Genomic DNA, 24,254 nt, shown 5'->3' with positions numbered 1-24,254 from the left:
GGGCAACAGGATAAAGGAAGGATTTGCCATTCTAGACCTATTTCTGGCACACGGCTTGATAGTAGTCAACACATGGTTCAGAAAAAGAAAAGTACAGTTTTGTACCTACCATAAATGTAGATGTTCGAAGATCCACATTGCTGCAGTCCTTACACTTGGGTAGTCCGCTGTCCTCGGTCGGCCCGAATACCAAAGTATAAGGCTGACGTCGGTCAAGGCGCATTAGACTGACGTCAGGACGTCAGGGTACAAATGCGCATGACCGACGTCATATCCTCAGTCTTTTCTTGCCCCAGATGTCAGAAGACCCTAAAAAGGAAAGGCTAAAACCAAAAAACAGCAACCAGCCAACCAAACACCCTTGCACTAAATATATATATATATACACAATATACACAAATTTACAATCCAACCCACACAACCGCCTCTAACTACAGAGGGGAAGGAGGGAGGGTAAATTGGACTGCAGCAATGTGGATCTTCGAACATCTACATTTATGGTAGGTACAAAACTGTACTATGTTCATCTCACATTGCTGCAGTCCTTACACTTGGGTAGAATCCCAAAGCAGAGGTAAGGGAGGATGGCAAACTATAAAGAAGCAGGAGCTGCCAAAATGCCCTGTAAAATAGCAGTGGCAAAACCAGCCCTAGATTTAGAGTAAAGAGGAAGGTGGTAATGCTTAGAGAAAGTATGCACTGAACTCCAAGTAGCTGCCTCCAAAATATCCTTAGTTGCCACCCCCCTTAGAAATGCTGTCGAAGTGGCAATAGCCCTAGTGGAATGAGGCCTAATCCCAGCTGGAACCTCCTTGCCATGATGGGAATAACAGAAAGCAATGCAAAACCCAATCCACTTAGAAATAGTTTGTTTTGACACAGGCTTGCCCTGAGAACTCAAAGCAAAAGAAACAAACAACTGCTGAGACTGCCTGAACCCCTTAGTCCTGCTTAAATAATAACGCAACTGCCTATGTACATCTAAAGTGTGCAAAATCTTTTCCCCTTTATTTTGGGGATCTGCATAAAAAGTAGGCAAATGAATAGTTTGGTTTAAAGCCACACTAGAAACCACTTTAGGCATAAAGGAAGGATTAGTACGTAAAGATACCCTATCCTTATGGAAAATTAAGAAAGGCTCAACCGCCATAAGGGCCTGCAATTCAGAAACCCTTCTTGCAGAGGTAATGGCCAACAAAAAAGCAGTCTTCCATGACAAATATTTCAACTCAGCAGTAGCTGCAGGCTCAAAAGGTTGTAGAGTGAGTTTCTCCAACACAAAATTGAGGTCCCAAGCAGGAGTAGGAGCTTTACGTGGGGGTCTTATATTCTTTGCCCCTCTAAGAAATTGCTTGAACAAAGGATGAGAAAACAATGGTGGGTCACAGTCATAGTGAGCTGAAATTGCTGCAGCATGAATCTTAATGGAAGAGAAAGACAAACCTTTGTCCAATAACTCAGTAAGATATTGAAGAGCCACACTTAAATTAGGCTCAGAAGCATCCAAATCCTTTGCTGCACTCCAAAATAAAAATCTCTTCCATTTTTCTGCGTACACTTTCCTTGTACTAGGTCTTCTAGCTTCCAAAATCACATTCAAAACTTGCTGTGGAAGTTGAGACCTTCTGTGGTTCAAAACAGAATATGCCAGGCTGTTAGATGAAGAGAGTGAAGCTTGACATTGAGTAAATGACTGTCCTCCTGAGACAACAGGTGTGGAATCGAAGGTAAAGGCCATGGAGGCTTCCTTACCAGACTTCTCAGTAATGGGTACCAGTGCTGTCGAGGCCAATCTGGAGCTATTAAAATCATCCTTGGTTTGTCCTGTCTGACCTTTAGAAGTACCTTTGGGAGGAGAGGCAGAGGTGGAAAGGCATACACATGAAGATTTTTCCAACTGAAAGAAAGAGCATCCACTTTCCAAGCTGTGTGATGAAACCTTTTCGTGCAAAACTTTGGCAGCTGGTGGTTTAGTGGAGAAGCGAACAGATCTATGTCTGGAGTTCCCCATGACACTGTCAATTTCTGAAATACATGAGGATCCAATTTCCACTCGTGGGGATCCATGATTTGTCTGCTTAACACATCTGCTAAGGAGTTCTGTGCTCCCGGCAGAAACCTTGCCTGAAGATTTAGTTGCAAACTGAGAGCAGTGTCCCACAAAATCATTGCTTGCCTGCATAGAGAATAAGAATGCGTTCCCCCTTGCTTGTTGATGTACCACATGACAGTTGTGTTGTCTGTTAGAATCAACACCTGCCCTGGAAGAAGTAAATCCTTGAAAGCCATTAATGCAAACTGGACTGCTAACATCTCCTTCAAGTTGATATGTACATGTTGTAGTCTGGCAGGCCACTTGTCTTGTATCCACTTTCCATTCAGATGAGCTCCCCAAGCTTTGTCTGAGGCATCTGTCGTTAGAATCTGACTCGCCTCTGGCCGGGTCACAGAGAGTCCCTTGTTTAGGTGACATTCCTGAGCCCACCACAACAATTCCTTTTGAATGCAAGGTATTATTTGAATGACAGTGTCCAGATCCTGGCAGTGCTGAGTCCATACATTTTTGAGATACCATTGTAACTTCCTCATATGCAGTTTGGCATTGGGAAGCACCAGAATACAAGATGCCATGAACCCCAAGGCTTGAAGGACTGTCCTTGCAGTCAGCCTGGACTGATGAGACAATTGATGAAAGTAAAGGGAAAGATTCTTTTGTTTGTCCGGGGTCAAAAAGGCCATCTGGGATGCTGTATTCAGTCTTACACCCAGAAAGCACATGTCCTGAGAGGGTACTAGACTGGACTTTATTTCGTTCACAGAATACCCCAGGCATCTTAGCACTGCTATCACGTATTCCAAATGATGAAGAAGCTCGTCCTTTCCTGGAGCCAGAATCAGGCAATCGTCCAAATAAGGATAGATCTGTATTCCTTTTAGCCGAAGGAAGGCTATCACTGGAGCCAGAACTTTCGTAAACACTCTGGGCGCAGTAGATAAGCCAAAGGGCAATGCAGAGAACTGATAATGAGAATTCCCAGCCAGCGCAGGTACTTCCTGCAACTCAGTCTGATAGGAACATGAAGGTAAGCCTCCTTGAGATCCAAAGTTACCATCCAATGATCCTTGCCCAGCAGAGATAAAAGCTGTTGTAGCGTCAACATTTTGAACTTGGGAATGTCCAGATAAGTGTTGAGGGTAGATAAATCCAAAATTGGTCTCCACGTGCTCCCTTTCTTTGGTACTAGGAACAGGCGAGAATAAAATCCTAGGCCCACTTCTGGAATAGGAACCGGCTGTATGGCCCCTATTTGAAGCAACAGAGAAATTTGTTTGTGAGCCTCTATTCTTTGTTGAGGAGGAACGTCTGGCATGCCTTTGAAAGGAGGCAAGGTATGGAAATAAAACCTGTAACCGTGGTGTATGATATCCAATACCCATTTGTCTTGGGTAATCAAACTCCAATTTTCCTTGAAAAGTGCCAACCTTCCCCCCAAAGGTGCTGCCAGACGAGAAGGCTCTGGCAGCTGAAAAGGAAGGTCATTGGGTCTGTTTACGAAAGGACTGACCCCTGCCCTCACCCGAAGACTGTGCAGGTGAACTCCCTGTTCTAGGCCTAAAAGAGCCTAGACTGGGAATCATAAGAAGGGTATGTCCACCCCTTGGTAGGCCAATTTCTGCTAAACTTCGGAGGCTGGACCTGCAAAAAATCTTTAACAGTCTGCATAGACTTAGCCTAGTCTTCCATTTTCTTTAAAACTGCTTCAACAGGAGAACCAAACAACACATCAGATTGTAAAGGAGCATCTAAAATCCTTGTCTTAACATGCTCAGCTAAATTCTGATCCCTCAGCCAGGCGTGCCTGCGAATAACAGAACCAGTGGCAGCCACCCTCGACGAGGCCTGTACAGCATCAAAACCACATTGCAAGGAATGCTTACCCACCTGTTCAGAAACATGTACTAAATCTTGTAACTCTTTACACTCAATACCTTCCGCCAGAGCATCTACCTTAGACTTCAATTGTGAAAGGAGATAGTTTTGGTATTTCAACATGTGAAACTGGCAATTCAAAGCCCTCATAGCTAGAGTGGAAGAAGTATAAACTTTCTTTCCCCATCTATCCAAAGCCCTTGCCTCTCTATCTGGAGGAACCGGATTTTTAACAACAGAAGCCTTAACACCTTTAGGCCCCTGACTAACAGTTTCTGGGTCTGCCCTAGGACTCTTAAAAAGATACTTATGAGCTTCAGGCACCCTATAATACCTATCCGGTTTAACAGGAGCAGGAGGCAAAGAATCAGGATTAAGAGAAGCCTCTGCAAAAACATCTTCCACCACATCCAGAACAGGAGGTATAGCTAAAGGCCTATGCTGGGGTAAAAACAAAAATTCCCTAAGCCTTTTCCTGGAATCAGAGAAGTCCTGACCTTCCCACTTAAAATGCTCCCTCATGGAATGAAGAGTCTCTGAAAAAGAAAAATCCTCAGGAGGAGAAGCAGAAGGAGTAGAATCATCCACATCAGAGTCAGAATAAGGAGAATACTCCTGCAAGTCTTCAGCCTAAGACTCTGAAGCATCCGAAACCTGCTCAAAACTTCCAAGCTCAGGTTCCACCCTAGGTCTCTTATCAGGAGGGGGCATAGAACCTCTAATCAGAGTAATCAAATCTTCTGCCATTTTAAGCATATGCTTCTTGGGCACAGTCCCTGAAGAACTAGGGGTGACACCAGCTGAAGCAAACCTGGCCTGCCTCTGGGAGAAGCCTTGGAAACAGAAGGAGAGGGCCTAACTACCTTAGGAAGGGAGGGGAGAACAGCCACCTGAGAAGCCCCTTCAGCCTGGCCTACCTCCTGAGAGGCCACATCTTGCAATAACAAAGTCTCTCCCTGGGACTCCAAAGAAACTTCTGGCAGAACCACCGGCTCCACTGAGCCCTCTAAAGAACCGGCGTCCGGTACTGATGGTTCTTCTAGCCTAGGCTTTGCTGCTTTGTCCTTGCGCTTCTTAGACGAAGCGGGCGTCGGAGCATCCGACGGCATTTTATAATTGCACCGCTTTCCAAAGACTAACCTAGCACAATCTAACCTTCTCTTTATAGTGCGCTTGTTAAATCTAGCACAAGACCGACACCCAACAACGTCGTGCTCAGGCCCTAAACAAGGTATACACAAAGTATGATAATCCCTATGCGGTATCTGTTTCCCACAAGAAATACAGTTATTCACTTTTTCTGACATCCGGTAAACCACCGAGGCAAGAAAAAACCAAAATATTCCCCAACGGGGTACTTGGCCAACTTTGATTCGGTCTGAAACTCCGACTTCGAAAAATTTCAGAACGCCAACCGGCACTTGCAACGCTGCTTCTGCATCGGACCATGTGGCAAAAAAGACTGAGGATATGACGTCAGTCATGCGCATTTGTACCCTGACGTCCTGACGTCAGTCTAATGCGCCTTGACCGACGTCAGCCTTATACTTTGGTATTCGGGCCGACCGAGGACAGCGGACTACCCAAGTGTAAGGACTGCAGCAATGTGAGATGAAGAACATCCGTCACAAGATCACTTACAATAGTGGTCAACATACAGCACAGGCAGACTTCCTCCTGGTAAAGAAAGGGAACGGGGTAGAATCAGGAATTGAAAAAGTCATCCTCAGTGAAACCCCAGTATAAACCACTGGTTGCTACAATCATCTGCAAAACAGTGGTCAGAGTAAGCACCAAGGTAAACAGAAACCAGGTTTAAGAAAGGAGGAGGGGTATCCATATTCATCAAGGACACCCACACCTCAAGACTGGTGGCAACGCACGATGCATCGGAGACCATCCAGGTGCAATTAACCATAGGCAAGACTGCTCTGCAAATTGTAGCATGTTACAGGCCACCCTCACAAACTCAGGAACCTCACATGGCCTTCCTGAAAACACTAGAGGGGATAAATGTATCACCAAACACCATCATACTAGGTGACTTCAATTACCCTAATATAGACTGGGAACACTACTCAAGCCCAAACACCCTAGCCTAAAAGTTCCTGGAATTCATAAACTCAAATGCCATGGAACAACTAGTCACCATCCCCACAAGAGGAGACAACATACTTGATCTCATCATCACGAACATGGGAGCACAATGTTCAACACCGGAGGTGTACCCCTCACTGGTGAGATCAGACCACAAACTAATCTCGCTGGAGGTCCTCATCCCACCCCCACCTGAAATAAAAAAGACCACAGTAAAGAACTTCTCAAAAGCTGACTTCACACTTCTAAAGACTAGTGTGGTCTCCTTTAAGGCCCCTGAGCCGGTGAAAAACAGTACTCAAGCCGCTGAATCACTTACAAATGCCTTCTACCAGCACCTACAGGACTGCATGGATAAGGCAATCCCAAGTAAAACAAAGACTCTTTGTACCAAAGGCAAGCGTCCAGTCTGGTGGACCCCAGCCATAAACAAACTCTACAACAAAAGGAGGAAGCTACTACAAGATAGAGCAAAATCCTTAAAAGGTAAGACACCCTTGATCACTATAAGTAAAAAACTAAGAGCTCTCATAAAATCTTCCAAAGCAAATTTCGAGAGAAAAATAGCTAAAGACTCAAAAGACAATCATAAGGCCTTCTTTAGCTATGTTAGAAACCTGGGAGGAAACTCCCAAATATGCTCAGAGCTAGTTCAAAATAATGTGAAGATTACCGATCCTACAGACATTGCCAACATACTGGCTGACAGGTTCAATGCAAACTTCTACCCTCCCCAAAAGGAGAGATATCTATACCAAACGATTGCAGCCCCCCAAACATCTCCAGCGCCCAAGTGAAAACTGCTCTCTCCAAAGCAAAAAACACAGCATCCATGGGACCTGATGGTGTCCCCGGCTGTGTACTCCATGAACTCAATGAGGAATTAAACCCACAGCTAGGACAGCTGTTTAATCAAAGTCTTACCTCTGGATACGTACCCAGGGAGTGGCGCACTGCAACTGTGGTACCACTCCACAAAGGCGGAGCCTCCACCGACCCTGGAAATTACCGGCCCATTAGCTTGACAAGCCTTATCTGCAAAGCCATGGAGAGGATCATAATGGACCTCATAAATAAAGACATAGGGAATTTGCAGACTTTGGATCCAACCCAGTTTGGCTTTGTCAAAGGCAGATCATGCCTTTTAAATTTGGTTGACTTTTGAAACAGTCACCAAAGCCATTGATGAGGGAAAGGCAGTCCATACAGCCTACCTCGATCTGGCTAAGGCCTTCGATACAATACCCCACTCGGGTATCACTGAAAAACTCATCAGCTTAAATGTCAACCCATACATCACAAGATGGGTTGCAAACTGGCTGAGTGACAGAACCCACAGGGTCAGAGTTGCTGGCGCCATGTCAGACTCAAAGCCTGTCACAAGTGGTGTCCCACAGGGCTCAGTCCTGGGCCCACTCTTGTTTGGCATCTACTTCTCAAGTACAAGCAAACACAGGAGGGTTATGGCTGACAAAGTTTGCAGATGACTGCAAACTGGGCGCCATAGTAGAAAACACATCTGACACAGATATCCTTCAGAAGGGTCTCACAGAAACGGATAACTGGTGCCAAAGCCACGGCCTAAAGTTAAATGCCAAAAAATGCATAGTCATACCCTTCGGGAAAAACAAGGTTACCCCTAGCTACCAAATAGGTGACAATCCACTGAGCGCAGAAGAAGTTATCAGGGACCTGGGGACCCAGGTTGATAGTAGTCTGTCATTCGACACCCATGTAGCTAAAGTAGTTAGGAAGACCTTCTACATTGCCCACCTTATCATGAAGGGTTTCTCATCTAGATCAAGGGAGGTCATAGTCTCCCTTTACTCATCACTCATCAGACCAATGATTGAGTACAATGCCCCATTCGGAATGTATCTGACCCGACACTTGCAACAGCTGGAGAGGCCACAAAAGTTCCTCACCAAAAGGAAAAAGGGTCTCAAAAATCTATCCTATGCTGCCCGACTGAAAGAACTCCAGCTCTACTCAGTCGCCACGCTTGCTCAGAGGTGACCTTTGCCTAACATACAAGGCCATGTCAAACCCAGATTTGATGAATATGCTTCACCTCAAAAAATCCAGATCCATCAGAGCCACAAGGGCGGGAGACTTAAACCTTGACACGACCATTAATAGGACGTGCTGGAGGGATAGATTCATCACCCAAAGACTCCCTATGCTGTGGAACAAAATCCCGGTACATGTGAGGCAGAGCACCTCGCTGGCCTTGTTCAAGAGAAATCTTGACCAATGGATGGGAGATCGCAGATATACCCCAGGGATTACCTCAGTGTCACTGCTCGACAGAGGCACAGCAAAATAATGGGTTTAGTTCCCCATACTAAAGGGGTGGCGTAAGCCACAAAACGATGGGCTAGGCTTGTAAATGCCCTCGGGCAGATAGCCTAGTATGAACCTATGAACCTAAGTTGACTGGAGAGAAAGCACAACAGTTAAAGGAATTATTCAGGGTTCTAGCACCTCAAGAGAAGGAGGAACTGGTGGAGTAGACGAACAGTAGCACTTCAAAACAGTGTGAGAACTGCAGAACCAATATGTGGCTAAGCCAGGTAAGGAAAGAAGGTACACAAGGAAAGCTGGTGGTAGAATACATTAGTCCAAGAAATCATCAAAAGAAAGAAAGACTGTAGGAAAATGTGGGAAATAGAAAAGACAGATCAATCTATGAAGGAATACAGGTTGGCTAACAAAGAGACTAAGAAAGTACTTGCAATAGCAAAGAACAAGGCATTGGAGGAACTTTACCAATTTCTGGAAAATGAGTTAGTAAATGGCACAAAGGAACTATTTCGGGTTGCAAGGCAAAGCCAGTACACAGGACAGCAAAGTCAGATGGAAAGAATACCCCGGTAACTATCATACTGACCACACCCTTTAGAGCTGACCCAGTAGTCGGGGACTTAGGGACACACATACACATAACATAGTAATCTAGTCTTTGACCATTATGTGTCTACAGTAGTGAGGAAATCATTCTATGTTGTGCAACTTATAAATAAAGGTATGGCATCTAAGTCCAAGGAAGTCATTGTTCACTGTATTTGGCATTCAACAGACCTATCACTGAGTACAATGACCCCTTTGGTATGTACCTAACCAGGCATATCCAACAATAGGAATGACCACAGAGGGTTCTCACTAAAAAAGAATACAGGGCTTAATAAAATGTCCTATGCAGACCGCCTCAAGGCTCTATCCCTTCATTCGGTCTCCTACAGGCTTTTAAGGGTAGATCTATGCCTGACACACAAAGCATTGTCAGACCCCACTCTGATGAACCTCCTGCATATCAACAAAACAAACCGCACCAAAATTTCCCATTCTAAGAACTTGAACCTTGCCTGTGATATAAACAGGACCTGCTGGAAAGACAGGTATGTATCCCAGTGATTTCCCCATCCACGTGAAGCAGAGTTCCTTCCTAACACAATTCAAGTGCAACTTGGACAACTGGATGGGGAACAGAAAATTCATTACTGGTTTGGCACCTATGTCTCTAATGGACACAGGCAATCTATAAATGGTTCATTTCCCAAGCTCCTGCTTACAATTATCAAGGGTATCAGAACTTGTCAAAGATTTGGGATGCATGGCTAGGCTTAAAAAGGCCCTTGTGATCATTAGCCTAGTAAACATCTATGAATCTATAAATGAAGAAAACACCACAGAATGTGCACTGCCCAAGACACAGTCTACAATGAGAGAAGATGAGCCCACCACAGAAGTTGTTAGAACAGCACTAAGAAAAATTAGGTCAGGGAAAGCAGCAGGCACAGATGAGATCACAACAGATGTGATAAAGATGCTGGGTGACAGGCATGAAATGGCTCCTGGGGGTACTCATAGCAGTGTGTAGAGAAAGGTATATCCCAAATGACTGGAGAACATGCATAGTAGTGCCAGTTTTCCAAGAACAAGGGGGACAGCCACAACTGTTGGCAGTACAGAAGTATCAAACTCCTGTCACACTGCAGGAAAGTACTGGAGATGGTAACTGATAAATGAATATGCAAAGTAGTTTAAAATAAGACAGGAGATGAGCAGTTCGAATTCAGATCAGGATGCAGCACAAATGACCCAATATTTGCAGTGAGACAGATAGTTGAGAAGAAGCTGGAAATAATAAAGATTCCAACAGGGCATTCCTGAACTTGGGGAAAGCATATCACAAAGTCCTAATAAAACTGATTTGGCCAGTTGTGTCGTGGTTCAAAGTCCCAGAAACATTAACAGAATTAGTGCAAGCTATGTACAAGGACACAATGACTTAAGTACGCACAGTGTTCGGTCTCACGCAGGGGTTCTCAGTGGGAGTGGGTGTGTATCAGAGTTCAGAGCTCTTAGCCCACTTCTGTTCATACTGGTGATGGTCTACATTAGCAAACTAGTTGGAGAGGACACATCAGCAATGTTGCTGTATGCAGATGATGCTGGCATTAAAGGCAGACTGAGCAAGAACTTCAGCAAAGAATAAGGAAATGGAATGCAAAACTGAAGGCACATGGGATGAAACTGAATACAGATAAGACATCTGCAATGACAACAAATTAAGGAAATCAAAAGAAGCTGAGAACTGATAAAGAAGAGAAAATAGTGGAACAGGTTAACAGCTTCAAGTATATGGGAGGGGTGTTTGAAAAGAAGGGAAGTCAGAATGAGGAGGTCCAAGTTAGAATCAGAGGGGCTATAACTGGCACAGTGGGTCAGGTGTAGTATATGACAGAAGAATGCCAAAAAAGCAGAAGAGTAAGGTGTACAAAATGGAGGTGCGACCAGTACTACTGTATGGTGCAGAAATCTGGAGAGTAAAGGCAGAGCAGTTGAGGAAGGAAAACAGAAGTATACCAGTAGTTTTGTGCATATATGTGTGTGTGTGTGTGTGTGTGTGTGTGTGTGTGTGTGTGTGTGTGTGTGTGTAACTGGTTACTAGACTGAATCTAACTCCTGGTATGGAATCCTAATGTAATTTGATGCAGAATGAACCTCTGGTGAAAAGTTTGAAGTGTCTAACAACTTTGTTGCCTCACTCGAAACTCCAACAAAAGCTCTTTGAAATAAAACAACTATAGATGTATACAGCAGTTTTATATATATATATATATATATATATATATATATATATATATATATATATACATATATATATATACATACATATATATATATATACATATATATATATATACATATATATATATATACATATATATATATATATACATATATATATATATATATATATATATATATATATATATATATATATATATATATATATATATATATATACATATATATATATATACATATATATATACATATATATATATATACATATATATATATATACATATATATATATATATATACATACACATATACATACACACACACACACACACACACACACACACACACACACACACACACACACACACACACACACACACAAATAAATATACACTCGCGCACACACACACAGCGTTATGTGGTTTGCCTTTGCACTTGTAACACTGACAGAAGTTTTACCACTCAACAATATTAGCACCATGCCCTCCAAACTTCTCATCAGTGTGACTTTTTTTAAAAACAGTTTTACCCCAGCAGTCTGTTAACCAATATCTCCCTCCTTGCCACCAGTCCATTTCATTACCCTTTAATGTGGTAAGGGTTGACCAAGAAGAACCATTATTCAGAAAAATATTGGAGAGATTCATATCTTTTCCTTTTCTCGCTTGCCTTAGTTGTACACATTTGGCTTGGCACTAGAGAGGTATGTGCAATGGGCTGTCCATGGAGAACATCCTCCCACTTCTGTAAGTAACGTTCCCTCCAAGTGGTCCTGCCCCTCCCCAGAGCATGAGTGGTGGCCTCTACTGTCTCTCCCAGGGAGACTGCACAACCCAGTGTGCTTACAAGTGTGTGCATAACCCTCCAGGGAGTGTTGTGTAATCCACACCCCCTTCGTTCCTTCTCCATCTGTACCTGGTTCCCCAGTACCAGATCATCTAAATCAAACCCCAGTCACCTGGGCTGCACTAATGGCTCCATCTCTCTTCTTCATGGAGACAGGTAATCTGTTCAAGACTTTCACACAATCATACTACAAAAATTCACTGTGTTGATCTAACAAGATTTACATCAGAAGACCAAAGATGTTTTGTCTTAACTTCAACCTGCTCATAAATCCAACTTTCCAACTCTTAGAAACAGCAACAGTAATGTTCAACAGCACAGCAGTTAGATAATACTTTAATCTGTATTTATAAATAATAACCAAAATAGCATACTTCCAAAAACAGCAGCAAATCATTTCATCAAGTGGTGAATTAAAAATACTTCTAAATAAATCTACTCCATATGTTATTTGATTAAGAATTTTGTGTGGACCCCAAGAACTGTTCTCTTTTAGATCAATCTAGTAGTACTCATTCCCACCTCTGCAAGAAATAAGTTCATAACATACATGTCAAGCAGAGCACCTCACTAGCCCTCCAAGAGAAATCTTGATGAGTGGATGGGAAATAGAAAATTCACCCCGGGGATCACCCGAGTGGCTCTACTTGATAAAGGCACTGGGAACTAACGACGGGCAGCACAATGCCAGGGCACTTCTATGGGCTAGGCTTGTAAAGGCCCCAGGGAGGGCCATTAGCATAGTACACAACTACGAACCTATAACAAATGTTTTCTTTATTTAGTCTATAATTACTGTCCATGCATAAATGACTCCTATGAAAAAAGAACAAATAAGCAAAATCAACTATTTCATTGTCATCATGAGGTACAACGTTTAAAGAGAACAATTGTTATTTAATAATGTTCGGAATGTCATCCGACTCTAATGTGAGCAATGAATGCAGTTTTATTTTCTATTTCAATCCTTATTTAGGAGGGATCATTTTTTTTCTTTTCTTTTGTTATTATCGTCTTGTTCTCTTTGTTTTATTTTACATTTGGTTTCTATTACCACAACCTTAATGTTTTTAATAGCTTATTTCTTTCCTTTAATACAATCTAGTCAATGTGTTGGTTAAAATACCCTACATTAGACTAAGTTTTACATGGTTTTCATGCAAATATAGCTATACTTAATTAACTGCCCCGCTCTCTTTGTGAATACATTTCTTTTTTCACTCAAATGGCTAACAAAAGACTGTCAATCCTGCATTTTCAGTTCATCGCTTTCTCAGAAAGGTTGTTTTGATATAATTCTAAGTACCTCTACTTCAATGTAATTTTAAAGGCTAAAAAAAGAATGAAACAATGATTATGAGCACTGTTGTAAAATGGAAATCAGTGCCTTCATTTGGAATAACATGCACTGCAGCTGTTTTACAACATATGATGACTAAGAAGCGTGTACTTCAATGACACTATATGAAAACTTAATATAACAGCTTGCACTGAATTAAAGGATTTTTCAACATTCATTCTATATCTAGTTACCTTACTCAGTTCTTTTGTGAAGCCTCAGTCACACATGTTATCTGCATCTTCCAAAGTAACCATTTTAACATGTCCATTTTATTCTTCATGGTAGGTACATTGAATGCACAGCATTTACATTCCTTTTACTTCACAGATTCATAGACTGGTACTAGGCTATCGGCCCTAGAGCCTATACAAGCCTAGCCAAACAATTCCCCCGGATAGTTCTTCCCACAATATTTACTTCCCTGGACCCCTGTCTAGCAGGGTGACTGACGTGATCCCCGGGGTGAATTTCCTATCTGCCATCCAATTGTCAAGGTTCCTTTTGAAGAGGGCCAAGGAGGTGCTCTGCTTGACATGTATGGGCAGTCTATTCCAGAGTATGGGGAGTCTCTGGGTCAGGAACCTATCCCTCCACCATGCTTTGTTCATTGTGATGACAAGGTTTAGATCCCTGGAGTGTGTGGCTCTGAGGGATTGAGATTTCTTTAAGTGGAGCATGTCCTACAGCTCAGGGTTTGACATGGCCTTGTATGTTAAGCAGAGATCGCCTCAGAGTAGAAGATATGCCACAGCGTATAGCTGCATTTTTTTTTTAGACGGTCAGCATAGGGTATCTGCTTTAGGCCTGTGATTCTTTTAGTGAGGTATTCCTGTGGCCTTTCCAGCTGTTGCAGATCTCTTGTGAGGTACATACCAAACAGGACGTTGTACGCTATAATGGGTCTAATGAGGGATGAGTACAGTGGGACAATGACCTCCTTTTTTCTGGATGAAAAGCCCTTAGTGATGAGGTGTGCCACATAGAAGGATTTCCTGACAATTGTGGTAATGTGGTTATTGAAGGCGAGACCACTGTCCACCTGTGCCCCTAAGTCTCTCATCACACTTTCGGTGTTTAGTGTACTGTCACCTATGTGGTAATTCATGGGTACATGGTTTTTCCCAAAGGGGATAACTATACATTTCTTGACATTAAGCCTGAGCCCATGGTTCTGGCACCAAGCATCTGTTTATGTAAGGCCCTTTTGTAGAATATCCACATCATTTGGGGATTCAATAATGGCTCCCAGTTTGCAGTCATCTGCGAACTTTGTTGGCCAAAGTCCCTTAGTGTTGGGTCTGTACTTCAGAGAAGTAGATACCAAACAAGAGCAGTCCCAGGACTGAACCTTGAGGTACTCCACTTGCCACTTGTTTGGAGCTGGATTTGGAGTTGGCTACTTTTACAGTCTGGGTTCTGTCAGTAAGCCAACTGGCAAACCATCGAGTGACGTAGGGATTTATGACCAGCTTAGTAAGTTTATCTATGATTCCAGAGTGGGGGATGGTATCAAAGGCCTTGGCAAGGTCCAGATAGGCAGTGTGGACCGCCTTACCCTCTTCCACAGCTCTGGAGACTGATTCAAAGAAGTCAATCAGGTTCAGGAGACAAGATCAGCCCTTCATGAACCCAAATTGGGTGGGGTCAAGTGTTTGACGGTTGCCAATGTCTTTCTTTATAAGTTCCATGATAAAGCGTTCCATCCCCTTACGGATCAGGCTCATCAGACTGATGGGTTGGTAGTTCTCAGGATCCAAAGTGGATCCCCCTTGTGGAGTGGGATAACTGTAGCTGTGCGCCACTCAGTGGGCACAAAGCCGGAGGTGAGGCTATGATTAAACATGAGAGGTGCCAGTTCATTTTATAGTTCATGTAGTACACAGCCCGGGTTGTCATCTGGTCCCATGGATGCTGTAGTCTTAACTTTGGAGAGTGTGGTTTCCACCTGTGTGGCCGTGATTACCGGAATTTGGCAATCTTTTGGTAATGAGATGGGCCCTTTAGTGGGTGAGAGGGTGGTGAAGTTGGCACTAAATCTGCCAGGATACTGGCAATATCCTTGGGATCAGTATATTTAATGCCATTTTGTTGTAGCTCAGAGCAGATCTGAGCATTGTCATTTAGATTCCTGACATAACTATAGAATTCCTTGTGGTTGTCTTTGGAATCTTTGGCAATTTTATTTTTGTAACTAGCTTTGGAGGATTTTATGAGGGATCTCAGCTTCTTACTGAGGCTGGTAAGGGAGTTTTCTGCATCCTGGGACTTTACTCTTTTCTGCAAGAGTTTCCTTCTCCTGTTGTATAGTTTGTTTATGGCAGGGGACCACCAGATTGGCGTCCTTTTTTGGAGGAGAGCATCTTGGTTCTATTTGGGATGGCACAATTCATGCACAAGTGGATGTGCTCGTACAGTGCCTTAGTGTAGGATTCAGTCGAACTTTCAGCTCCTGTCTGCATGGGTGCATGAAGTTTGTCACTTCTGACTTAAGTAGCATTAGCATGAAGTTGGCTTTGGAGAAGTTTTTTACGGAGGTTTCCTTACTGGGGGGTGGGGGTGGGTATATGGCTGTCAAGGGCGATTTGCTTATGGTCAGACCTGACCAATAAGGGGGTGACCACTGGTGTGGAGCATCTATCTCCCATGCTGGAAATGACCAGGTCTAGGATACTGGAGCCCCTGGTAGGACAATGGATTAGTTGATCCAGGGCGTTGGAATTTATGAACTCCAAGAACCATTGGGAAAAGGTGTTGGTACCAGAGTAGTTTTCTCAGTTAATGGCAGGGTAGTTGAAATCAGCCAGTATTAGGGTGTTTGGTTGTATCTTATTTTTTTCCAGTATGTTTAGAAAGGTGTAGTGAGAATCTTGGGGCATGGCAGGGGATCTGTAGCAAGCTACAAATTGGATTGCAGTCTTACCTAGTGTTAGTTGCACCTGGAGAATTTCAGATGCATTGTGTTGAGCAACTAGCCTGGAGGTGTGAATATCCTTGATGAATATGGACACTCCTCCACCTTTAGTGTTTCGGTCTTGGTTTGGTGGCTGAAAGTGTGGTAAAAGTTGTAGCCTGGTATTGCAGGGGTGCTCTCTGGAGTCCTGAACCAGGTCTCAATTACTGCACAGATTTCTATGTTCTCTATTTTTAGGAGTGCCTCGAGACAGTACATTTTGAGGTTTAGACTTCTAGCATAGAGTAGCATTACCTTCAGATTTTGCATGCTTGTATCTGTTATGGTGGTGGTTTTGTCCTTTGAACCTTGCCTAAAAAAGGCAATGTGTAGACCGTCATTACAAAACAAAATGCTAAATGCACATGCAAACCAAGAAAAAGATGTTTATGTACATACAGGTTTTACAGACAGATATTTGTTGCCTAACAAATATGTCTACCCTGGCTATATTTACCTGGATTCAGTACAGTTCTACATTATTTTGCCTATAATGTTATTTACAATATCTGTATGTCACTTTCCTTACTGGTACCTAATAAGGCCGTGTAATCCAACTTTGTCTAATTAATGCAGTATGCAGTGTTCTGTTGCACTTGTACAACACCAGCTTGCTACAATCCAGACATGACGTTGCTGGGAAATGTTTGCACTACTCCAAGACCAAACAATCACATTTGCTATTTGCCTATTACATATTCATCATTTTCTACCCCATCAACACTGCCAGAGTCTTAAGTATGTTATCTATCAGATAAAAATATCCAATGGTAATAGCAAAATGGTCCTATCGGTCGCTCAGAAAACCATTCAAAAATATGTACAAACTGTTTTACACAATTTTGTAGTCCAAAACACAAAACAGTGATTTGTCATAACGTCTTAGTTATTCTTGTGAAAATGTTTTTGATTCCCCCTGCCTCATTGTTAGCAAAATAAATGTGTGCTTCTGTGATGCAAACTCAAACTATAAATATTAACAACACACTACTAAAATAAATGCTCTTTAATGCCGCAGTGAAATACTGACCTGATTTGAAGACTGAATAATCTTGTCGGAAGAGCCCTTCTCTTTCAATACAGCTGCAATTAGGTGACCAGCTGCCTACATGTACGAAGAGAAAAAAAATGGTAGTTCTGTAAAACTTACATTTTTCCTGAATGAGTCATGTAAACTAAAGTAATACATGATCTAGTTTCAGGTAAATATGAAAGGTTACAAGAAAATTTACAGAAACATGAATTAAATCACAGACAGAAAAATTTGACATACATCACTTTCTTGACAGCCACAAATCAAACGCACAGATGATCAACAGTGGTAAACTAGGCCATCATTTTTTATTTTTTATGTATTTTGCCTCTGTTAAACAGGTTTGTCTGACTGAGTTTAGTCAAAAACCTAGTTTCAGCACAGACCCGGGGAGAAAATCTCCAACATATTACAAACATTTTTAAAAAGATTTACCAATTACATATACACTTGTTAATTCGATTACATTCATATGAAGAAAGGCAACTGCTACAGTATAAACGATACTTATAAACTAGTAGATGTTGACCAAAGAGAATTTAAAAAGGTGCATTAGTGGATTTGTCAGACAGACGAGTGTGATTAGTACTGAGAAATTCAAAGAAATTGAGGTGAAATACCAGTACTTTGTGGTTGCTGTTTAGGAATTGCTTGAACGCTGGAACAGTTTTCAACTGCTAGGACTGTGCATCTCTCCTTGTAGTCTGGATGTGCTTAGCAGAATACAATCCACTTACAGGAATGCTTTAATATGATGGTCCACCCATCTATATCCCTCCAGAGGATAGTTGTTTATAAGTAATGGCTAATGGTTACAAATAAAGAGGCAACAGCGGGCAACCTTCATAATCATCCTCTTGACAACTGGAAAGCCTCAGAAACCATAGTAGACCTTTTCCTTCTTGCAGATGAATTTTGAATACTTCATATACAAGTGACCTACATTTCTTCAGGAAACCCCATTAGCCATAAAACATCTAGGACTTCCCTCGTCTGGGCCAGTGATCAAGGACCCTCGATCCTCATCACCGACAGTGAGCATTTGCTCACAGTATTTTCAAATGCAACTCTCTGCACCAAATATAATTTCCCTTAAGAACACACAGGGAATGCACACTCCAGTCCTGGGCTTTCTCTCCAGACCCAAATTAAGACTCCCTACTGACCACTATAGAGCAGAGTCCTTAGCTGGGTGTTCTAAGCCAACTCCTCCACCACCCCCTCTATGAAATCAGTGCTCCTTGTGTCTCTGTTCAAAGTAGCTGCCACACACACACACTCTCTGAGATTTGATTTTCACACACACACACACACACACACACACACACACACACACACCCTGGGAAAGGTTGGTACAGCTTACCCGCTCTGCCATCTCCACCCAGACAATGAGGTAGATCTGCTCCCAAACAAAAACGTCCTTCAGTGTTAATAAAATTCATATCAAGACATCACATCCTTTACAGTTCAAAACCCAAAGAATACATGGTAAATCAACTAGGAGGCTAAGAGACAGGATTGTAGAACACAAGTCAGAAATAAGAAGGAAAGTAACTACAAACTCTCCAGCCCAACATATACAAGAAACAGATGAATCGCACTATTTTTCTTTTTGTGTTATGGATATTTTAACTTCTAACATTAGACGTGGGGATTTGGTGAACAGATTGGACACCAGGGAGTATGAGTGGATTATCCGCTTACAAGCAGACTCATACCCTGGCTTAAATAAACAGGTTACACTAAAACCTATTATGAAGAGAAAGCAACAACAAATATAATAAAGAATAGGTACCCTACTTGTATTGTAATAATTGAGTTGCATAAATGTATATTTTCAAAAACATATGTACATATGTACAGATAAGTACTTTCTTTGTTCTAAAGAAATAAAATATAAACATGTTGAAACGAACTGAAATGAATAAAACAAAATCCACGTCAGCAGAACCAGCAGCAAAGAGTCCAATATTAAGTGTTTTATTAACATCCACTTTTCGTTTAAAAAAACTGAACTTCTTCAGACAAACATCAAAAGGTAACAAATGTAAAAAAAACTCCTTAAATACACAATTAACACATGGTACATCTGAATGGACCAACAAACTGGTTAAAACTCGCTGACATCAATGTGTGGGGAAAAAGCTGATCTCAAAGCTTCATAAAGTGCTACTGCATACAAAAGTCAGGTCTTTACAAATTGTGTTTTAAAATCAAACTGACCAAAATAAAATGAAAATTGTCAATGGAAATGTGCCTAAACATTATTTAAAACCAAGAAAAATGAAACATAATAAATGAAACCGATTTGATAACGAAAAGTAAGAAGTAAAACATAAAAAATAATGAATCATAAATGAAGAATGAGAGTAAAAAATAATAATAAAATTACCTCTGCATACTTCTGAGTTTCAAAATGCAAGCTAATCTCACTGTCATTGAGACCAGGGGGTCTATATGAACAGAGTTTCAGCTGCCAAATCACTTCTAGACGCTCTAATAATAGTTGGAAAGGACCCCCCCTGATGTCAAAGGGAACCTGTCCTAACACCCTAAAAGTAAAACTGTGCTGGGGGTGGTCATTAATGTGTTTCGCCAAAGCGTTTTCACACTTGTTTTTTCTGATACAATATAAATGCTCATAGATTCTTTCGTTAAAACCTCTGTCAGTCTTGCCCACATAAAACGCTGGGCAAGACTGGCAGCAAGCTAAATAAACAACCGATCGAGATTTACAATTAAATCTACCAACAGTGGAGAAAGAAGACCCAGCAATTTTGAATCTCGAACCAGTGGCAATGTGCCTGCACATGTTGCAACTCTCATATTTGAAAGTGGCCCTCTACTCTAACACGAGTGTCCTTTTTTGTTTCAAGTATCCGTTTGAGGTTATCACCCCTCCTGTATATAAAACTAGGCAAAGTACCAAACCTGGCTTGAAAGGCATAGTCACACCAGAAAATACTCCAGTTCTTGACAAACACCTCCTTGATAAGGTGAATCTCAGCACTATAATTAGTGATGAAAGAAATAGAAGTGTCTACTTTCTTTTTGTCTACAAAGGCTTCAGGCATGACTGGTGGTAAATGTTCTAGTGGACAACTTGTGAACAAACTGCTTTGTAAAATAGGTTTATAAACACCCCCATATCTTTTAGTCTGGACCTCAGTAACCAGGTCCTGAATAAACTTGTCTGGGTGACCTCTGTGTAAAAACAATCCCTTAATGAACTCACATTCCTCTAAAAAGGGTTCATCATCAGTTACCAATACGTTTGCCATTCTTTTAGCTAGTGTAAACGAACACTTCATTACCATGGTTTAAAATTGAAAGGAGTCTGTATGAATCTGGGCCTGATCGGTCTTTACCATCTTTGGATAACACAGCCACCACAGATTACTCAAAGATGCTGGTACCCCCCCCCCCTGTTACAATAATATTAAATATTATATTAATAATTTATATATTATTTATAATATTAAACAAAATCTCTCAGATCTGTATCACTTTCTTCCCTCCTAACTTCCAATTTCCACAGGAATACCATCTATTTCTGGAGGCTTCTCAGCAGACTGGTTATACAGCATTTTTATTGCATCTCCTCCTATATTAATTGTTACCGAGTTGTATCTTCCTCAAACCTTGGCATAATTAAGTCTTCCATAAATATGTTCATTTGTGCTCTTTCCTGGTTTCCACATTCCTCTTCTTTTTACAAATTTTCATAACAATTTCTGAAATATCTCCAACAACTCTATAGCCACTCTGGATATTTTTCTTGTCAAAGGCTCCCTACATTTGGAGACAACACTTTCAACTTTCTATTAAGACATCATGCTAAAAGTTTTTGTGCTCTGGAGTTATCAAAAAATAGTTGCTTAACAGCAATCTTTCCAAACAAATGCATGTTATCTAAATACTCTTATTTTCTCTTTAGCTCTCTGCAAATGCACCTTTTTCTTATTCTTTGAGATTCCCCTTATTTTGCAATAATTTAACCTTTGTCAGCCCCTCTATGTAATTCCTATTACTTCTTAACCATACAATTCTTTTTTTCTCCTCTACTTTTAAACTCTGTTTTCATTTTATCCCAGTCACTACCTATCCCCTTCTAAAGAAATTTCTATCTTCCCTAATAACTGTCAAATAATTTCCTTCATCAGTTGCTTAAATTCCTAGCTTTTTAACAGGTAAGTGGGGAAGTGCCAGTGTCTACTTCATTACCCTGCACTTCTATATTGTTTTTCATAGGTGTATGATCTAAAACAGTTATTAGGTATGTGCCAAAGCTTTCAATTAAATGTACATGTTACTGTGAGGTATAATTTCTATTCCATTGAACCCAGTAACTGTACCTTGGGGAATAACATATGGATTCTGTGTGAGTTCCTACTATTGAATTCACATCATCCATATCACATTTTCCATGCATTTCTTCAGAAATCTACCCTCTTAATGGTTTTCCTTCTAGGTCCCTTTGATACATCCCGACTATTGCTAATTAATTTCCAGTCCCCGGCTATAATTAATATTCCCTGCTGAAAGCTGATAATTTCTCCCAAAATATTCTTACGCTCCATAATAGCAGTTTTTGGCAGTACAAAAACATGCCAGGGTAATCCTCCCCTCTTGCCAATAGCCCCTTACATATCTACTATTATTGTCTTTTCTTCTTCTTCTATCAATATTGGAGCTAGCAGTTAGTATTATCCCTTTTTCCTTTGTCCTGGATTCTCTGCTGAATATTAACCCTGAAATCATTTCTTTGTCAAATTCACACGCTCATTTCTTTCTAAATGTGTCTACTGCAACACTACTTGCACTCTGCATTTCTAAATATAATTCAATATTCTTTCCTTTTGTTTATACCTGCAAGGCCATTTATATGGATAAAGTACCCATTATGATACTTACTAAACATGTGGGTTTTTTTTATGCTATTTCCAACTTTCATCTTGAATACACACATTAGTATTTAGCAGACTGCTCTTTTATATACTTGTTTCTTCTCATCTCTATTTGAAATTATGTCACTTTTATCAAAACTTTTTGCTTTAATGGAAATTCCCAAGCACAAAACTAAACACATTTTCAGAAACCTCACTGCCATATTAAATTTTAACAAACACACCAAACTATGTACATTTTCATCAAATGAAGTTCAATCCTCCAGATAGGAAAAACATCCCCCAAATTGACAGTTGTACCCACAGGCATTACCTAATCTAGAATTAAGGTTACCCATACTAAAGTGCATGTTACAGCCTGCATTACCACTTACAGTGATTGCTGTCTATTCTTTTCCTATCTCTATTCCCCTCTCAGAAGTAAACAACAGGTTGCATGCTTTCACAAAACATTAACACCTTTTCCTAAAAAAAGTTTTATTTAAAAGGTAGCCAGTGTACTGAATTGTGCTTTGTTCTACTAAATGCATTCAAGTATTAAGGCTGGTAGGGGAGGTGACTCTCTCTTATACACTTCCCATAATTTCCAGCTTGGAAAAAAAAAACAGATAGCTTATCTTCATGTAAAAGTAGTCAACAATGAGGGAAAAACAGGTAACAACTTTCCAGATGCACAAGGGAATCTTTTTAAATTTTACTCAGAACAGAAGGTACAGAATTCCCCTGGCCAACTGCCTTCAGCTGCAGACTTCCACACTAAATGCATTTGCTACTAGAAAAAACAAGCTAATATCTTCACAGATGCAAGAAACTTAGCATTTGTTATGGCTTTCATCATTCTGTCTTATTTTACATGCACAATTGTTTACAAAAAAAAAAAAAAAAAAAAAAGTTTATTTATAGCTTAAGCCAAGGGCATTCATCATTCTAAAAGCAAAGGAAATTATTATAATTCTGCATGTAATACAACTGTACTTTTACACCCCACACCCCACCCCAGCAACCCAAGATTAAAGCATTATTTCTTTATTAACTTAATTTTATTTATTGTTCTTGTTTACCAGGGATGTCAGGACACATTTTCAGCAGGTGCTGAAGGAGAAAGGCTCCAGTGTACAAACAATAATAGCTAGAGTGAAACTAAGATCTGAAAGGCAATAATATAAATCAGTCTTTACATTTTCCAAAAGATGGAGAGCTGCACTTGAAATATGATAAAATATAAAGACAGCCATATTGCTGCTACTTTCAACAGAAAGCTAAGCTAAATATGTTAAAACTGATATACTGGTCAGAGCTAAATTTGTGAAATAGAGGACAGGGTAGTTGAGGGTGAAGGATTTTAACAAAGGGGGGGGGGGTGAGTTACAGTACAAGTAGGAGCATGATATGGAGGAAGTTGAGCAGGAATGAGACTAAACGAGTGATGTGTTAGTCTGGTGCAGCACACTTACAGAGCCAGGACTGAGCAAGTCCTATTTTGGTTGTAGTTTGAATGACTTTAGAGAGCAGTCCTGACTTGCTTTTAGGGGTGGAGTTCCAGGCTTTTGATACTTTATGGGAGTAAATGGAACAGTTTTGAATGGAGCCAGAGACGCAATGTCTGTGCTAGAGAATAGGTTGTAGCTCCTGTAAGAAGAGTAGAATGGTTTTATTGTTTCATGGGTTCCAGATGCTTTAATAAAACTTAGAGGTCTAGTGTGTATTGTAGCACATAGGTGCTAAACCCTGGCAGTTTCTAGTGATGGGGGACAATGCGGGTCCATGTGTACAATGTCATTCTTGTAAGCCAGAAATAATATTTAGATAGTAGGAGATTTCTCTCAGCATTCTGTCTTTGATCTGAAAACAAGGACCACTCACCCACACTACCTTACCTTGCTCTATTCAGTAAGTAGTAACAGTAATTCTTTAGATTAGTCAGGAAAATATAGTGAGAATAGTCGAGTATTTTTCTGCAACTGTGCGACTCTTTCCAGTGGTGTTATTTTCAGTATTTCCTGTGACTGCAACTCTGGTGTTTACTGTAAATAAATAATTAGTATTTTCATGCC

General features: G+C 41.0%; 1 protein-coding gene across 1 annotated transcript in view; it reads right to left on the bottom strand.

Moving 5' to 3' along the window:
* FOCAD (focadhesin) overlaps window positions 1–24,254 on the bottom strand; it is a 2,336,882-nt gene that overhangs the window by 1,956,037 nt on the left and 356,591 nt on the right. Inside the window, exon 3 of the mRNA XM_044060381.1 lies at window positions 17,291–17,365. Within this exon, the coding sequence (XP_043916316.1) occupies window positions 17,291–17,365 (75 nt within the window). The remainder of the gene's footprint in view (window positions 1–17,290; window positions 17,366–24,254) is intronic.

The sequence above is a fragment of the Protopterus annectens genome, chromosome 2.part0 (genome assembly GCF_019279795.1).
Source record: "Protopterus annectens isolate FY-2018-M chromosome 2.part0, PAN1.0, whole genome shotgun sequence".
Lineage (NCBI taxonomy): Eukaryota > Metazoa > Chordata > Ceratodontiformes > Protopteridae > Protopterus > Protopterus annectens.
This window is presented reverse-complemented; position numbering and strand designations above follow the sequence as displayed.